The sequence below is a fragment of the Rhineura floridana genome, chromosome 3, assembly GCF_030035675.1.
Source record: "Rhineura floridana isolate rRhiFlo1 chromosome 3, rRhiFlo1.hap2, whole genome shotgun sequence".
NCBI lineage: Eukaryota > Metazoa > Chordata > Lepidosauria > Squamata > Rhineuridae > Rhineura > Rhineura floridana.
Genome location: NC_084482.1, coordinates 11903239 through 11922108, shown reverse-complemented (window position 1 = coordinate 11922108; position 18870 = coordinate 11903239). Strand labels below are relative to the sequence as shown.

General features: G+C 42.0%; 1 protein-coding gene across 4 annotated transcripts in view; it reads right to left on the bottom strand.

The window, feature by feature from the left end:
* The window catches only part of GMIP (GEM interacting protein), a 118653-nt gene that overhangs the window by 9289 nt on the left and 90494 nt on the right, over positions 1-18870 (bottom strand). For all 4 annotated transcript variants that reach the window (XM_061614468.1, XM_061614469.1, XM_061614471.1 and 1 more), the window contains 5 exons: positions 11706-11792; positions 9452-9544; positions 7125-7285; positions 6298-6486; positions 3762-3899 (listed from right to left, as the gene is read on the bottom strand). In XM_061614468.1, the coding sequence (XP_061470452.1) occupies positions 3762-3899; positions 6298-6486; positions 7125-7285; positions 9452-9544; positions 11706-11792 (668 nt within the window). The remainder of the gene's footprint in view (positions 1-3761; positions 3900-6297; positions 6487-7124; positions 7286-9451; positions 9545-11705; positions 11793-18870) is intronic.

Below are 18870 nucleotides of genomic sequence, written 5' to 3'. Positions count from 1 at the left end.
TATAAGAATCAAGTACTGGAGAACTTAAGAATAAAATGAAAGACACGACAAAGACTGGGGATGACAAAATGGACTTATGCATTAAACATCAGAGAAATTAACATGGTTGTATAAACAAAAGCTGGACATAAATTCAAGGGTGGAGTACCTGGAAAATCAGAGTAGATGGGGGAATGTGAGTGGAATCCCTCCTTCAACCCTAACCCTGATGAGGTGGTGGGAGATCTTCTAGCAGCCAAGAAGGAAGATTGTGACCACTTAAAGAAACTTAACCGGTAAGCAACCCGTCTTTCTTCTTTAAGGTTTATATGCAGTTACACATATGGGAGATTACCCAGCTGATCTACCAGAAAATAGGTACAGGCAGATCAGTTGAATAAATTCTGCAGGATAGCTCTTCCAAAAGATGCATTTACCCTGGCTCTGACATCAAGGATGTAGTAATGAAGGTCAATGGAATAGCCCAGAAGGCTGCTCTGCAAAGATTAAGCAGAGATACAACACAAAACAATACTGCTGAAGCAGAAACAGCTTGAGTGGAATCCCTCCTTCAACTGTGGAGGGACGCATCTCACTAGTTGGCACATAGTGCAACAGTTGATGCTGTCCATTGAGACAAATAATGAGACAGACATTGAGAAGAAACATACTTGTTCTTTCATAGTCCCTGGTAGTATACAAAGAGATGAGGGTTGTCTCACGAATGCTAGGCAGTCCCTGAAGGAATGCCAGAGCTGTTTGAACGTCCAAGATGTGCAGATGCCATTCTGTATTGTTGTTGGGATCAGGGAAGAAGGCAGCATCAAGTCTTAGTTCAGAGAAAAATCTGACTTGATTTTAGGCTTAAAAAATTGCACCCTGATGTAATACTGCTTTGACCTTGTGGAGATGTAAATAAAGTGGATTGACCTGAAGGGCTCAAAGCTCATTGACCTGTCTGGCAGAAATGCTGGCTATCAGAAAGACAATCTTAAACAATCAGAGTCATAAAATGCCAATTCCCATGGGCTCAAACAATTGCCTCATTTGCTTGGGACAAGGGACATTTTCACTGAAATATGGGAGGATGAGTAGGAGAGTAGAGATTGTTCAGGTCCTTGAACACATCCTTTTTATTGTGCATTCATCATGATTTGTGCTGCCAAAAGTGATTATATACAATTGTGCTTTCAATATTATTTAAACCTGCCAAGATTTCGGGATAGTTATACTGCTTAATTGATGCATGTCCTGTAGTTTCCTGTTAAAATCCTGTAACATTTTATAATGCAAATGTTGCGGTTCTTTTTTTTCACTTCCACTTTGGCAATGTGACATGGCCACTCCCACATACTTCCTGTTGGTGCCGGATACCAGCCTTCCTGTGAGTTTTTTTTGTGTGTGAAAATGAATGATAGTTTAGCACAGTGATCACACCCTAAACATAAAAACTTTAAAAATGTGATAGCATAGCATCATAGCACAAATAACTAACGCTTGGGGGAAAGGGGGGAATTGGGTATGGCAGGAATATAGACAATGGAATGAGTTGAGTTAGTGTGAATGCTATGATACGGGAACATTGGGAAAGCATTGCAGAATAACTGATAAAGCAGCATGATGGATGGATGGACCAGTATAAATCCACTTCAGATGCACTATTAATGCATCGGTGACATGTTGCTCCATACACCTGCAATAAAACAGCATTCTGGATGGGCCCAAAGATGAACTAAGCAGTGGGAAAAAACAGAGAAGTTACCACTGGCAGGTGGTATACAACAATAGCTACCAAGTGCTCTTTGAAGGATGGGGAGGTCAAACATGTGAAGATGCAAGACATACTGCAGCACCAGCAGAATGGATGTTAGGAAGAGCAATACTCCCTTGCTTGCTGCACAAGCATTAAAACACTTTCCATTCACTGTAGTCGGCTTCCAGGAATAGAGCAGAAACTTACAGACTGAGGAGAGCACATGTGCCAAAATTGGATCCACAGACCGAGTGTGGGGAGGTGAGGGTGGAGAACAGTTGTTGATTATGGGATAGAAAGTCCTCTACCAGAGGGAAGGTGTAAGATGGGTCACCTTGGTGCAGCAGAGCTAATATTCACTTATTTATTCCATGTTTGAAACAGAAATCAATCCAGCGAATATGATTGGTATTCACTGCTGTTGTTGCTTTCAATCTACAAACAATACATAATTGATTACATTCACCCCGCCCTATTTGCATTGCACTTCCTTTGCATTGAAATGAATGGGGTGAAATAATACAATGACAACATAATGTATGCAATTAATTACATAATTAATTAATTATATCAATTGCATAAGTTACATAATAAAGACAGCAAGATGAATGACAGTTTTTTGCAGAAGATGAACTGCAGTGGAATGGAAACAGCGCTGCACGTGATCAATCCTCACCAGAGTTGGCTGTGGAAACCTTGTCCAATTGCCTGGAGTCCATAAGTGGATGGATGGGAGAGAACAGGCTGAAGCTGAACCCCAACAAGACCGAGGTGATAAGGGAAGGTTGGGAAACTTTGACCTGGTGTTTAATGGGGTGAGATTGCCCCTAAAGGACCAGGTCCGCAGCCTGGGGGTCATTTTGGACTCTCAATTGTCCATGGAGCCCCAGGTATCTGCAGTAAGTCGGGCAGCCTGGTACCAACTTCATCTGGTACAGAGGCTGCGACCCTACCTTCCTATACATCTGCTTCCACGAGTGATACATGCCCTGGTCTCCTCTCGATCAGACTACTGTAATGCGCTCTACGTGGGGTTACCCTTGAAGACGGTCCGGAAATTGCAGCTGGTACAGAATGCGGCGGCACGCTTAATAAAGCAAAGCCGTCACCGGGATCATGTCACCCCAGTGTTGATGGAGCTACACTGGTTGCCAGTTGTATACCGGGCCCAATTCAAGGTGTTGGTATTAACCTTTAAAATCCTAAACGGTTTTGGCCCAGTTTATCTGAAGGAACGCCTCCAGTATCATCAAATATGCCGCCAAACAAGATCGGCCTCACAAGACCTTCTCTCGGTCCCACCGGTGAAAACAGCTAGGCTGGTGCGGACCAGAGAGAGGGCCTTCTCGGTCGTAGCCCCCACCCTCTGGAACTTGCTTCCTTTTGACCTTCGACATGCCTCCTCCCTGATGGCTTTTCGTCGAGCCTTAAAGACCTTGTTATTCAGGCAGGCCTATGGGATTTCTGGGGTGGGTTAGGCTATTATGTTGCATTACTAACGGGTGGTTTAGATGTATTGTTGTTTAATATGGTGACTGTTGTATGAATATGTTTTAAATTGTATTTTATATTGTGTAAGTCACCCAGAGTGTCTGTTAAGTCAGACAGATGGGCGACTAACAAATAAAATTTTATTATTTATTATTATAAAACAGAAAATGATGCCTTCTTACATTCCTAAATACAATAAATAAAAAGTAATAATAAAAATAGCCTGGAAAAAATAGGGAATAAAGAGACAGAAGTAGCAGAGTAACTGCAGGTTGTGTGTTATGTGACCAAGGAGCAGGCACAAAGCAGTGGTACTTCAAAATGAACAAAGAGTGCTACTATGGACTGAACCCAGCTGCAAGTTTCTTTTTTTATATTATATTTGTTTTCACCCTTAGATAGATAAAACAACCCCTAAAAGGATAGGGATGTTTTGATTGATGCATTCCCACTGTCTGTTAAAGGCATAACCTGTGGGAAACCACTCTCAAGTTTAGGGGAATGTGGTTCTACAGATGGCTCTATCTCTATTCCTTACCTCCTTAAGGAAATGTTTAAGGACTCCAGTGATGTCATGAGGTGAATGATCTGAGAGCTCCACCAGCCTCCGGCCATTCTCAAAGGCCTGGCACAACCTCTCCACGCGTGCTTTCGCCCCACTGATGCGGTAAATGCCCTGCATTGAGGACAAAAAGAGAGACCGAGTCTGGTGCAACCTGAGTTGAAGGTGATGTAGGTGTCAAAAAGACAAGTGGAACTGCTCTCTGACCCAGCAGAGTGGCAGGTGTGTGTGTGTGTGTGTGTTATGGATTGGAGATTGGACTGCTGGGACATGAAACTAGGATATCTTTGCATGCTGTTCTCCTCCCTGTCCTGAAACTGTGAGACATCTCTTGCAGGCCAAGAAGCAGACACCTTAGCTTAGCTGGAAGTCAGGGCTATAGGGCCCAGAGAGAGAAATAGTCATTCAGCAACATTAAAGCACACATTGGAGTCCTGGAACTGGCCATATCCTAGGGTCTCACAACTTTCTGACCCATGTGATGCTTTCTTTCCTGTTTCTGTATATTCATTGAAATGTTGCAATACACACACAAAGAAGCAGGGAGCCTTTCTTTTCACCACATTTTAACATCTAAATCCTGCCATGGCACAGCCTAGGCTGCTCTTCATTATCAATGAGGCTACTCATCACTTCAAAATTTCTCAATACCTGGGAACACCCACCACTGTTTCCTTGTTACTGTGAAAAGAGAGTTGTGAGAAATGTTGACGGTTTAAAGCATACAGATCAAGACAAAAATAATTAAACTACAGCAGGGAATCAAGAGGCTCTCTTCTACCAAGGTATCTTGCTGGACCGTCTGGAGGGATTAGGAATAGGAGGCACAGTATTAAACTGGTTCCGTTCCTTTCTCTCCGATAGACAACAGCAGGTGGCATTGGGAGAGGTGGTTTCAGACCCTTGGCCTCTCAATTGTGGTGTGCCACAGGGCTCTATCCTCTCTCCCATGCTATTTAACATTTATGTAAAGCTGCTGGGAGCCATCATCAGTAGGTTTGGGCTGCAGTGCCACCAATATGCGGATGACACTCAGCTCTACCTCTCATTTAAGTCCTCACTAGAGTCGGCTGTGGAAACCATGTCCAAGTGCCTGGAATCCGTGAGTGGCTGGATGGGAAGAAACAGGCTAAAGCTGAATCCTGCTAAAACTGAAGTACTGCTCGTGGGAGACAAGGGAAGGTTGGGAAACATCGACCTGATACTTAATGGGGTAAGATTACCCCTGAAAGACCAGGTCCGCAGTCTTGGGGTGATCCTTGACTCCGGGCTGACTGGAGGCCCAGATTTCATCGGTGTGCCGAGCAGCTTGGGGTCAATTGCGTCTCATACGAAGGCTGCAACCCTACCTTCCTGTACATCAGCTCCCACTCGTAGTACACGCTCTGGTCACCTCTCGTTTAGATTACTGCAATGCGCTCTACGTGGGGTTACCCTTGAAAACAGTCCGGAAATTACAGCTGGTACAAAATACGGCGGCTCGTTTACTTACGAATAGCCGCCGTTATGATCCTATTACTCCAGTGCTTTATAATCTACACTGGCTTCCAGTTGCTTTCCGGGCTCAATTCAAGGTGTTGGTATTAACCTTTAAAGCCCTGTACGGTGTCGGCCCAGTATATCTGATGGAGCGCCTCCACCGTCACAAATTGAGCCGCCCTACAAGATCTGCCACGCAGGGCCTTCTCTCAGTCCCACCAACTAAAGTGGCTAGGTTGGTGAGGACTCGAGAGAGAGCTTTTTCTGTGGCGGCCCCCTCGATCTGGAACTCCCTCCCAATAGATCTTCGTCATGCCCCTTCCCTGGATATATTTCGCCGGGGCCTGAAGACTTGGCTTTTTAATCAGGCCTTCGCAACCTCTAAGGTGAATCAGCCTTGAACTAAAATGTTGATAAATCTATCATATTGTAAACTTTGTATTGTACTGTACTGACTATATTTATTATTGTATTTTATCGTGTTTTATTGTTCGCCGCCTAGAGTGGCCATCGGCCAGACAGGCGGCTTATAAATTAAAGTGTATTATTATTTTATTATTCTGCAGCCAGGGCTAACTTTACCTACCCTCTTATATATATATATTTCTAGATCAGGAAAAGCTCCATTCTGCGTCTTGTCTAAATAGATGTGCAAATTAATATGGTTTTCGTGTGTCTATTTTGCAATATTTCTTCTCCTAACTGCTAGTTTCAGGAAAGGGCCAAGACTTCCTCCTATTGACCACCAGAATTCCTGTTCTGGCCCCACTCGTTCGTGAGATTTCACCTGGTTGTTGTCACGTATTTTTCAAAATGAATGTCAAGAGATATGTTTGTTCTAGATTGCTGTATTTCCATAGAATCGAGGAATACAAATGGACTGATCTTTAGCAATTCATAGCCTAGTAGTTATTTGGCTGATTGAGCCTTTGTGCATGGGCAGCAGATGGATACCCTGCTGCTGCTTGTTTTAGATTCTGACAGGTTCACAGCTTGTGCTCTGACGGATTTCTGCATGCAGGCAACAAGTTACCTGCACTCCCAGGGCACGACTTTCTATTTCCGAGGTACACTTCACCACAATGAATGGCACCTCCTCTGGGAAATCCCGTGGCACTTGAATGAAGTCAATCCCAAAGAGCGGAATCCGTGTTGGCAGTTTCTGGTGACCACAGTTGATGAGAAGGCTCTCCAAACATTTCTTGTGACAGGTCAGGAAGCACTGCAAGTGACCCACAGGTACTGTGTTAGTCTGGCTGGACTCTCTTCCAACCCAGTAGATGCCCCATGTTTATTTCTCACATCTCAGTACTCTGAGGAGTGTGTAATGTGCCAACAGTATAGGAAAAACATTTTCATTAGTGTTGTGTTTGTGGGCCCCTCACTCTCTTTTCCAGGGTTCATATCCAGGCACAGGGGGTGTCAGAGCACATGCTCCGTCTTCTTTTACATGTCTGTTACGCTTGTCTAGTTCATACTGCCAATCAAGCCTCATTGAAGCACAGTCATCAAGTACAGTTAAAGGGTGTGAGGATATGGTTGATGTTCAAAATATCCTGTCTCAGGGCAAAATACTGACTTAGATTAATGGATTTACAGCACCATCCTTTTCATATTCACCGAGAAGTAGTGATTCGGTAAGTATGTTTAGGATCACAGCTGAAATCAGAATTATTTACAGACTTATGATTCTAAGAATCTGTCTCACTGCTTATATTGTAAGCTCTAGGGGCTGTTTTTTTTGTAGCTCCCACTTTCTGACACCAAAGTGCTGGTCCTAATGCTGTACTGAAGCTGACAGTCTGCCTGAGAGCCAAACCTTTAATTGCAGTACAGCAGTCCCCTTTAATGCTCACTTACCTCTTCACATTCTATGCCACTGACCATGAAGTTCTCACATTCTCTACATTTTGAAGGGCCCCTCAGCCTCCGCAGCCGGTGGGTCTGAGCAGCATTTGACAGGTTGATGTTCTTAAACTGGCACTGGGACAAGCCATTTTCAGATGCAGCATCAGTGAGATCTGAAAAGAGGATGAGGGATGTGGCCATTTTTCTCTACTGCATTGCAGAAATTGCGTCTTGAATGAATAGTGAATAGTTAAGCATGCACCGCCACCAACATAGGGAACAGTCAGAAGTGGGTTGGGAGGATTAGAACAGACAAAGGAAGATCTCTTCAAACCCAGGCTCAAAAGGCTTTCAAAAAGCACGGGGCTGATTTTGGACCAAAGTGAGAACGCTGGATAGGATGAAGCAAGAGCTTAATCTATTCCCAACCAGATACACATAAATGCAATGGCACACTGTGTTGACCTTTGCAATGATTTAACTATGCTCGACTGTGAGTCATGGCAGGGGAGGGGGCACATTGCAGAGTGCAGTGTTTTCAGCAGCTGTGATGCACTGCAAGTGGCATTGCCTGGTACTAAACTACTACTCTACTTCTGAATTCTATTAAATTTATTATATTAACATAACAATTTAACAAAAACAACATTTTGGTCTTCCCTGTCAGGCAGTAAAAAAAAAAGGTAAAGGTGTCCCCGCACTTGTAGTGCGAGTCGTTTGTCTTGCGACGTTTACTAGGCAGACCGTATATATGGGGTGGGATTGCCAGTTCCTTCCCTGGCCTTTCTTTACCCCCCCAGCGTATGCCGGGTACTCATTTTACCGACCATGGATGGATGGAAGGCTGAGTGGACCTTGACCCCTTTTACCGGAGATTCGACTTCCTCCTTCTGTTGGAATCGAACTCCGGCCGTGAGCAGAGCTTCAGCTGCGTTACCGCCGCTTACCACTCTGCGCCATGGAGGATCTGTCAGGCAGTAAGGGTGACATAAATGGCTGAAAAGTCCAACAGTTTTTACAGTCTTTTCAAAGAGGTAAGTGGAATGTGGCCATCTGCTCCATAGCAACATGAAGCCTCCTGATGATGTTACGCATTCCAAATATTTATATATTGTTCTGTAGGTTCTACATCATTGTTATTAATATAATATGATAAAATATACCATACCAATGCAAAATTATCCATCTGTATTTGACCCTGCAGCAGCCTCAGTTTATGAGTTTAGCTTTTCTGACAGCACTATGTGCCAGATTTCCAAATACCAATATGGTATAGCTGCCCCATTTAAGTTTTTCCAGAATCTGGCAACTGTAAAATGAGCTGACACTAACAAATGACCAATCAGCTCTATACATGTTCATTCCATAGTGCCAATTGAGGTGCCTTTTTCTGTTTGTTGATGCATTATGATGTGTAGTTCTTTAAAGACAAGGTTTCCAAGCATTGCACTATACTGGAAGTGGTGATAAGTGTCTTTTGTTCTACAGCCTCTCCATCAATTTGTAGAGGTGTCTCCATTGACACATGCTATTGTCACTGGAGTGGCATACCATCTGTGAATTATTTTTAACATTGCCTCTCTAGTATGGTGGTTTAATGATAGTTTATGCCAAAGAGAATCACCATTTTTTTGTTCAAGCACTGCATCTCAGTCTCTTCCCACATAATAGGTTTAGGCTTTCAATAGTGCCAGTTTCTCTTTCTAACAAGAATTTATAAATGTTTAATACCAGGTCTTATTCCTTCTCCTGTGATATTATGATTAGTGATTTAAATCAGGTTTAAATCTCTTGTGGCGTGACTTTTTATTCTGCTGATTTCATTGTAGCTAAGCCAAGACCTATTGCTATCTTATAATTTGTCCCTCCAGTCTTGTTCAGATAATAGTGTGCTGTCCAAATAAAAATCCTGGAGTTCATAAAGCCATTTTAAATATCCAATTCTGACATGACACCTAGGGCAAGGTCTGGACAAACTGCAGATCATGTGGTGAAATTGTTCCTGGGCAGTACTATTTCAGATGGGGGGGGGATTGTATGACTAACATCCCCCCCATAAAACAAATTACCTTTACATAGAAAACTATATCAGAGAAGAATGGCAATAACCTTCCATTCTACCCAAAGTGCAAGTTTTCTTCGTGGAGGCATATTGTTTCTATGGGGGAACATTCAAACACACAGTCTTCACCTGCCGTCTGAGGCAGTCCATTCCAGGAACAATTTAACCTCATGATCTGCCATTTGTCTAGCATATGTGTGTGCACATCATGCAGTAACAGGATGCTTCCCTCTCCTTTTCATTTTACCAATCTATGGGCTATTGCTTTGTTTCTCACCATTGTCATAGGCTTGTATCAAATCTTTGTCTTCACAGTCCTCAGAGGAGGACACTGTGCCAGTGGATGGAGCTTTCAGCAGCTTCTTGTGCCCTAGATGTCAATGAAATATTTTTAAAAACAAAAAATGGAAGCCTCTAAGAGCAATACAACCAGTTTCTCATTTTTCCAATCTTAAATTCAGTTCTCCACATTTCTGCAGCAATATGTTTTTTTAAAACCCTCAAGAAAATTCTCCAGCACTTTAGTGCAAATTTCTCCTTAAAAAAACACATTTTTGTAGGCAGTTTTGACTAATGTACACATTTTTGCAAGCCTTCCTCATAATATAATGCATTTTTGCATGCTATTTTCACTCATATATTCATTTTTATATGCACTTTCACCTAATATATGCATTTTTGTAAACTTTGTTTGGTTGGCGAACTGCATCACAAAATTTAAATAAGTGCAGATTCCAAAGGATGGCTATGTTGACCGTTGCAATGATTTAACTATGCTATATATACCACATAATCATTTACATTTCTAAGCGGTGTACAAGATATATATATTTCATAGGATTTTAAATATATAAATGTTTATATAATACTTATAGTTTACATTTGAAGGATTAAGGAAGGATAGCATGACCACTTAACACATTGCCGAGAGAGAGAGAGAGAGAGAGAGAGAGAATGTATCATCAGAAAAGAAGACGAAAGTACTGCATAAAATTTGTGCATGCTACTTAATATGTATAGATGCAAATTTAGAAGTAATTGTTATAATTTAAATGGAAATGCAATACATTTCACCACAGTGGGGATGACTATGACTGGGCAACCTGCGTTCCTGCTAAAACTGCTGCCAAGGTGCTAACTAACAACTTAAATCTGTTTGTGAGCCTGGACCCAGTCTAGCCTGACCATGTATCTATCAATAAAGGGAGCATATCTGTGTTAGGTATCTTTGCTTGCCTGGCACCCTATTTCACTGATTTTGCCTTTTTTAAAAAAAATTAAGTTGCTCTCTCTTCTTAGGGATCTTTATTTTTAAATTGGACTTTAAATAGATGACTGCCCTCTGTAAAGTGGAACATATGGCCAAACTAAGGATGGGTTACTTGCTGCTACCTGTTTGCTGCAAGTTTGTATGTAACTCCCTGCAAGCAGCATTTACACAGCTGCGCTTTGTTTTATATCTTTTTACTTAGATATAGATACTGCTGACATTAAATTAGAATTCAAATTCAGAATTTTGTTTTACTATTATATTTACATCACACTCTCACTGAGGACTCCCAGTGATTTTCCATCCAGGTCCACAGTTACAATGCTGAAGCGATTCTGTGGCATCACTTACTTGCAGGCTATTCACACACCCCAATTCAGAATTTATTTATTTATTTAAAAAATGTAAGATCATTTAGGGCAGCCTTTCCCAACCAGTGTGCCTCCGGATGTTGTTAGACCACAACTCCCATCAGCCTCAGCCAGCATTGCCAATGGCTGAGGCTGATGGGAGTTGTGGACCAACAACATCTGGAGGCACACGGGTTGGGAAAGGCTGATTTAGGGATTGCAAAGAAAACAGAAAATAAATTGTCGTTCAGTCTTTCAAAATGCATATTTGAACATATGAAACTCAAAACCAATGTTTGAAAACCAAATTAAAACCCAGGCTTTCAAAGTGATTTGTTTGACATTAATAGGAGAGGCACATTTTAATTTATTTATTTATTGCATTTTCTCCAAGGCTAAAGGTGGCATACATGGTTCTCCTCCTCCTCCTCCTCATTTAATTCTCACAACAACCCTGTGAGGCAGGCTAGGCTAAGAGGTAGTGACTGGCCCAAGTTCACCCAGGGAGCTTCACAGCTGAGTGGGGATTCAAATCCTGGTCTCCCAGATCCCACTCCAACACTCTAACCACTACACCATTGCAAAAAATAACCAAGCATGCAGATTTATATATGCTGAAAAACAAAGTAATGTGGAAAAGCTCCGAAAGGCCTCATATTATGGGCATGTAGTATGTAGTGAAAGAGTGTCAAAATGTATGAAAAAGTGGCTGCCTGAGAAAACAAGAAGTACACAACCAAAAAAATGAGGACACGACATATTTGAGATGTCACTGTAATCTCCCTCTTGGACTACATCTACAATCAGGCAACTCAAATTCTCTCTCCTCACCTCATATATGACCACTCTTAATTTTCCAGTTTATTGGAGGGGGGACACCTTTATATTAAATAGGATGCATTTCCTCTCACCTGGGCTGGAGGTGGGCGAATCTAAGAACTGGCACTCAGTACTCCCTCCCAGGCTCTCTGTGTCACTGCAGAAGGATTTGCTGGCACCTGGACAAAAGAATGAAACAAAGGCAGTGTATAACTAATATTTTCATAGTGAGGTAGGTAATATGAAAGCAGCATCATTATCCACAGTTCCAGTTCATGTGTACGTTTTTCCTGTCCTGATGTGGGCTCCATTCAAATATGTTTTGAGGCTTTTTAGCATACTTCAAGCTGAACCTGTAACAATCCAATTGGTTTCTCAAGAGGAAGAGGATGGATGATTCCACAGATGTATATAGTGCCTATTGGTTAGCACCCCTGATATCAAAAGACAAAGTAACCAAATATCATCTCAAGACCACAGCCAGCTCATGTTGAAGGGGCCCTTGGTGTGCCCCCCATGCTGGCCTGCCGTGCATTGTGGTAGGCAGCCCTGGCTCCTCTCGCCCCTGCCCCACGATTCCATTAAAGTCCATTCTGGATGGATGGGCAGGAGCTCTCTGCAAATGACGTGAGAGAGAAAGATGTGGTGGCAGTGACGTGGGCACAAGAAGAAGTGGCAGTGCAGGCGATGGCATGGGCGTAGAGAAGAGGATAGTGGCAAGCAGGTGGTGGTGGTGGTCCCTTAGCAGCTGCCTGACATCGCCAGACCTGCCTGGGCCAGTTTTGCAAATGCTTTTAAATTACTAATAACAAATGTAACCTTACTGACGGGGCTCCTCGGAGGAGGAAGGGCGGGATACAAATCTAATAAATAAACAACAATAAATAATGATACTAATAAGGTGAAAGGTGAACATACATGCATGTGAATGCCTATGCAGATTGCAAAAGTACTGCACTGCCTCCCCATTAGCAGGTTCCCAACAATGCCTCCCACTCCATCATTACATTTTTATAGTTATCCAGCTAATGATGCAGGATTGGGCTTAACATCACTATAACAGCAGGGGGTAAATCCAGAGCTTGGAAGTAATTCGTTAGGAAAAATGAATTACTTGTAATTTATTATTTTTTGAGGAATGAGTGGGTAATTTCCTTACATATTTATTGTAATAGAACAAGGAGTAATTTCATTACTTTTGAGCTGTTTCCAGTGTTACTTTTGGACGATACTGGGGGGGGGATCAGGGGAAACATTCTGCTCCTCTGATTCATGGATAAAAATCACGTGCTTCTGCACAGCATTGCCCTTGCCTCATGCGCTATGGGTGTTTAGGAGGTGATGAGGGAGGAGAGCGAGTTGGGGGGGGAGTGGAGAAAAAATGGTTAAAAATGGACAGTGGAGGAGAAGAATGGAGGGAGAAAGGAGCTGGAGGGCAAGGAGGCAGTGGCAGAATGGACATGAAGAACCATGGAGGTGAGAGATGACAGTGTGTGTGTGTGTGTTTGCACTTGGTGCAAGGGAGTAGCCCTCCCTGGCTACTTCGCTGCATTTGCAGGGGTTTAACTATTTTGCATCCCAAGGGAAAATGTTTGCTTTGTGGCAGGGCAGGGTCTGGGAGGTGGTTGAGTGAGAGAGACTATGCTTGCTAGCTGAGTGTGTGTGTGTGTGTGTGTGTGGTTGCACGTAGTTTGGCACACAAAGCTCTGAGCGGTGGCCCCTCCCTCCCTCCTCACCTTCCCTCTTGTACCAGCAGAGCGAGGAGAGCACCACTGCTAACTAGCCACCCAGAAGTAGCAGAGCTGCTGAGAGAGGAAGGAGCAGAGCCAAAAGCCTCCTCACAGCCGAGGCTTTGGCTTCAGGGTGGGCGAGGGGCAGGCAGAAGTTGCAGCAGCAAGCAGCCAGGGTCCCAAAAAGTTGCTGCTTCCAGTTTTCTTTCCTCATCTTCTGAGGAAAGTATTCCTTGGAAGTTCTTTTGTGCAAATTAAAAAATCCCCCTCCACATGGCAAGAGTTCCAAACAGGCACTTGTCAAAAATCATTGTATAGTTAATTGGAAATAGACATGGAAATGGACTGCCTTCAAGTCCATTCCGACTTATGGCGACCCTATGAATAGGGTTGTCATAGTAAGCAGTATTCAGAGGTGGATTACCATTGTCTTCCTCTGAGGCTGAGAGGCAGTGACTGGCCCAAGGTCACCCAGTGAGCTTCATGGCTGTGTGGGGATTCGAACCCTGGTCTCCCAAGTTGTAGTCCAACACTCTAACCACTACACCACACTGGCTCTCATAGTTAACTTACAGTACAATATATAAAAGACTATTCAGAAGTAAGTCTCTTTATGTTTAACTGAGCTTATTCCCAGGTAAATCAAATTTGGTATAGGATTGCAATAATTAGGCAAGATAATGACTGGTTGAAGCCTCGAAACTGTACTAATTTGCGGGGGAGGAGGGAAGAGAGAAAAAATATGACATGCATCAATCTGGTTAAGGCAAGTAAAATTTGATACATATAATAAAAGGACTAACCTGCAATCCAATAATGTCTACTCAGAAGTAAGTTCCATTGGGTTTAATGGGACTTACTCCCAGGCAAGTGTGTATTGGAGTACACACTTACCTGGGAGTAAGTCCTATTGAACCCAATACAGCTTACTTCTGAGTAGACATGTATTGGCTTGCAGCCTTAGTTTCCTTTTGCATCCGTTTTAATTCTGCCTTCTGTATCTTCTTCACAACAGCCATGTGAGGTAGGTTAGGCTGAGAGTTAGGGAGTGGTCCAAGGCAGTAAATTAGCAAAAACAATGATGAGTAAAAATTTAAAATGTGAAAATGCTCATGCTCAGAGTATTTTTGTTGCTGTTTGTCAAGGCTTTGTGTTTGTGTGTGTTTTATGTCTACTGTCTCATACCCCTTTTTGCCTGAGAACAATGTATTTCATATAGTTACAGATGTTTGTTTTTTTTTTAAAAATTGCCCAAATTCTGTGATTTTTTTTTTAACTTGAGTTTGTGCATGGTTTAGAGTTGGCACTGCAGGAGACCAGGCTCTTGTGCATTTAACAGCTGTGGGGCAGGTAGAAATTAAATGGAGGAAGCCTTTCCTACTATGGAAATACAATTTATGGGTAAAGCTTCACCTGTTAACATTCTGTCAGACATCTTATTACTGTGTGTGCACAGATTAGATTTGTGAACGCCATGTCTATTGCCATTCCCTCTCCCCGTTTATATTTGCAACAACCCTGCAAGGTAGCTTAGGCTGAGACAATATATGTACATAAGCAGCAGTTGGTAGTTGTAGTTGGTACATCATTAATAAAGTATAGCCCCTGAAATGTATTCTGGTGGGGTCTGGTCCTATATATGTCTACTCCGAATTAAGCCTCATTGAGTTAAATGGATATGTATATAGGATTGCAGATTAATTTTTACCTCTGAAAGGAGGGTGCTGTCAGACACAGAATTTAAGAGACATACATTTCTGGACATGTTTGAAACAGGTGAGTAGGTGGGAAGGGAGTTGTGTTAATCTAACTGGGTCTTCAACATAGTGCCCTCCAGATGTTGTTGGACTACAACTCCCATAATCTCAGACAACATAACCAATTCTCAGGGATAATGGAAATTGTAGTCCTACAACATCTGGAGGGCACCACGTTGTCTATTCTTGGTCTGTAAGGCCCTACAAGTAACTTTTGTTGTTTGTTGCAATACATACAAGAACATAAGAAGAGCCTCCTGGATCCAACCACTGGCCCATCTAGTCCAGCATCCTGTTCTCATAGCGGCCAATCAGATGCCCTAAAGGGACGTCTACAAACAAGACCTGAGTGCACGAGCAGCACTCTTCTCACTTGTATTCCAGGCAACCGATATTCAGAAGCATACTGTCTCTGACAGTGGAAGTAGAACATAGCCATTATTGCTAGATGCTGCTGATAGCTTTATCCTCCATGAATTTATCTAATCCTCTTTTAAAGCCATCCAAGTTGGTGCTCATCACTGCTTCTTGTGGGAGCAAATTCCATAGTTTCACTATATGCTGGGCAAGACTACATTTTTAGTTGCAGGAGAAGGGATTAACATTAATTCTGGTGGATTACTTTCATATGTGCATTTTCTGTTTACCTATGTTATATCTCTTAAGTTCTACCTCTGACAGTTGGTCATACATGTCTACATAATGAGTTCAATGAGACTTACTCCCAAGTAAGTATGTACAGGATTAAGTTACCTCTAAATTATACAATTGACAAAAAAAATTACAAAGGCAAAGTATAAACTACTAAAGTTTGCATTTTTCTTTGATGATAGGGGATTGCCATATTGATAAAAACAGGCATGCCTTCAAGCGCCACACTAGAACGCCTGTTCAGTACTGGTGGCAACGTAATGACTTTAAAAAGACATTCCTTGTCTGATGTGCTCTTTGAGCAAAGACAAGACATAACAGAAATGTATTGTAAAAGCAGCATTTCAAGTGTAAAATTTGATTTTGAGTGAAAAAGTATACTTGGGTTGGGGTATCACCATTGCTGGGGTGGAGGTGGGGGGTGGAGGTGAGATTCTGTTATGCCATTCTGTTAATCTTGGGGGGGAATTATTCTACTACTCTTTGTCTGTGTGTTTATTTTTAATTTGTTTTAGGCTACTTAGACATGCAGCAGCCAAGGCCAGCAGCTATAGGCACTCCATTTTTTAAAAAGTAACTTAAGTGGTGTTATAGTGATTACTTCTGAGTAATGGTAAAGTAATCAGTTACTTTCAGAGTAATTGTAATGGTAATTTATTACTTTTTGAGGCAATGTAACAATAATTGTAATTTATTACTTTTAAAAAGTAATCTTCCAAGCTCTGGGTAAATCATTCGGGAAATGTTACGCCTTTGTCTTTACACAGTCAAAGAAAAAGGGGAGTATGGGCCAGGAAGAATAATCTTAAAAGGAAGCAGACAATTGTCTGTTAGACAGTTTACAGTTCAGAAGGCATTACTAAAACCTTTCACTTTGGCCTGTGCCTACAGTACTCCAGGGAATTCACTCTGACTTCTACTAGACTGAGGTAATTTAGGTGCACTAAGCTGCAGTATCTTATTTAAGAGATGTCCTGTTGCGATTAAGTAGAGAATCTATCCTCTAGGCAGCATATCCAAAGAGTTAACCAGCCTTCTATCTTTCAGGCAATCTATACAGCGATTCCCCCCTCCCCCAGCTTTCCAGGGTAGTATGAAATACTTTTGGCCAAAATAATAATAATAATGCTAGGGATGGGGACAGGTCATTGAAGGCTTTCAAGTCATTTAGGAGAACAAATGTTCACCTGATCTATGGGAGGTAGGGGAAAAATAGAATTTTAAATTATTGGATATAGAATCGGGGGTAAACGTTAGAATTTTTCAGCTGCCTTGTTCTATCTCCCCCTTAATTTCTGTAGAAGGCAAGATTCTCATTTCTATCTGTAGGCAAACTCATCATTCTGGCTATAGTATGATAAAAAATACTAGCACAAGCCACCTTAAGAGCTATAACAGATATGTGATGCATGCATTTCCTAACTAAGTAACTAAATCTATAATGAGCTATAGGATTTGGTGGTGCTGAAGGCTGGCTGGAGTATCCTAATGTCAGGGAGGAACAGGGCAGGATGAAGCACCTCTAGCTGCTATTGGCCAAGCTGCTCAGATCTGAGGGCGGGGGGGGGACCTTGGAAAGGAGCATCAAAGAAACAAGGCCAGGAAATAGAACGGAAGGATTTGTCAACTTCAGTTCTCGCCATTTCTCATGTTTCCAATCTTAAGTTCCCCACATTTCTGCAGCATTTTTCAATTTTTTTTTAAAAAAAACCTCATGAAAACTTCTCAGCATTTTAGTGTGAATTTCTCCTAATAAACAACATTCTTGTCTATAGTTTTTACTACTGTACATATTTTTGCAAGCACTTTCTCCTGAACAATGCATTTTTGTGTGTTATTTTCACTAATATATTCATTTTTATATACACTTTCCCCTAATATATACATTTTTGTTAATATTGTTTGGTTGGAGAACTGCATTGCAAAATTCAGATGAGTGCGTATTTCGAAGGATGGCTGTGTTTTGTTCTCATAATGTTTCGGAAAGTATGAATTAAGCTTTAAATGCAAACTGAACTGAATTTCTCCCCCATCCCTGTCAGGAAGTGAGGAGTCAGGAGACTATGATGGCAGCAGGTCAAAGGAAGTGTGGGGACTTAAGAAATGTAGATTGGGAGGAGACTTAAGAGAGGGAATAGTGTAGATGAGCGGAAAAGCAGCCCAGGAAGAGCAGTCTGGGAGAAAAAGAAAAGCTGGGGGAGAGAGGAGCAGTGAGGGAACATGATCAGCAGCTCCATAGATGAAAATCTCTCATTGATTTGAAATAATGACTGAAATCTATGACTGCTAGCCTCGTACAATAAATTCATATTGATAAACTGCAAAAATTCTATTTATGGACAGAGCACTGATCTTGGAGGCTAGGCAGCCTTGGTCAAATCATTCAGCCCATCAGAAAGCCCTGTGGGAGCCCCGATGCGCATGTGGACTTTCAGCCCAAGCATTTTCCATTTATTTCAGCCCTCATGTAACAGGGATGTGCTTATATCAGCACTTTTGAACACTGATTATGTGCCAGTCAAAGCTCATCCATGTGAGCTGCCCATAAAAACCACTGATTTTAAAATGTTTGATAGTTGATATGATTGCTGTCTTTTAATTAAAAGAAGTTTAACAATATTTTTAAAACAGACAACAACATAATATCAACATTCATTGAGTTCTTGACTAGTTTAAGAAAAGGGACAGGCAATAGTTGGCCCATAAGCTAGACTCAAGATGTATTATTATGGCCCTACTAAATCTTAATGAAGGTGTATTTAAAATATTGGTCTCTGATATGCTAGAAAAAGAACATTTTCAAATTGTGACAAACAAAGATATCCTACAGATTTAAGGACGGTATTCTACTAATGCATCCTGTCAGGGCAAGGATTTCTGCTTGTGCAATGGGACTTCCCCTCTCTCCTCCTGCAGTGCATACCTTGCTCCTTCCACAGAGGGTTGTGGGAACCCTTAGAGCTCATTTTAGTGTGTGTGTGGGGAGACGGGGGAATGTTCCGTCGTGCAAGGAGAAATCCTTGTGCTGAAGCCGACGGAACATTCTCATTGTGCTACGTTGCATTCCACCCTCAGGGACACTCTTCTCTTTAATTTTGTATGTCACGTGTAATATGTAA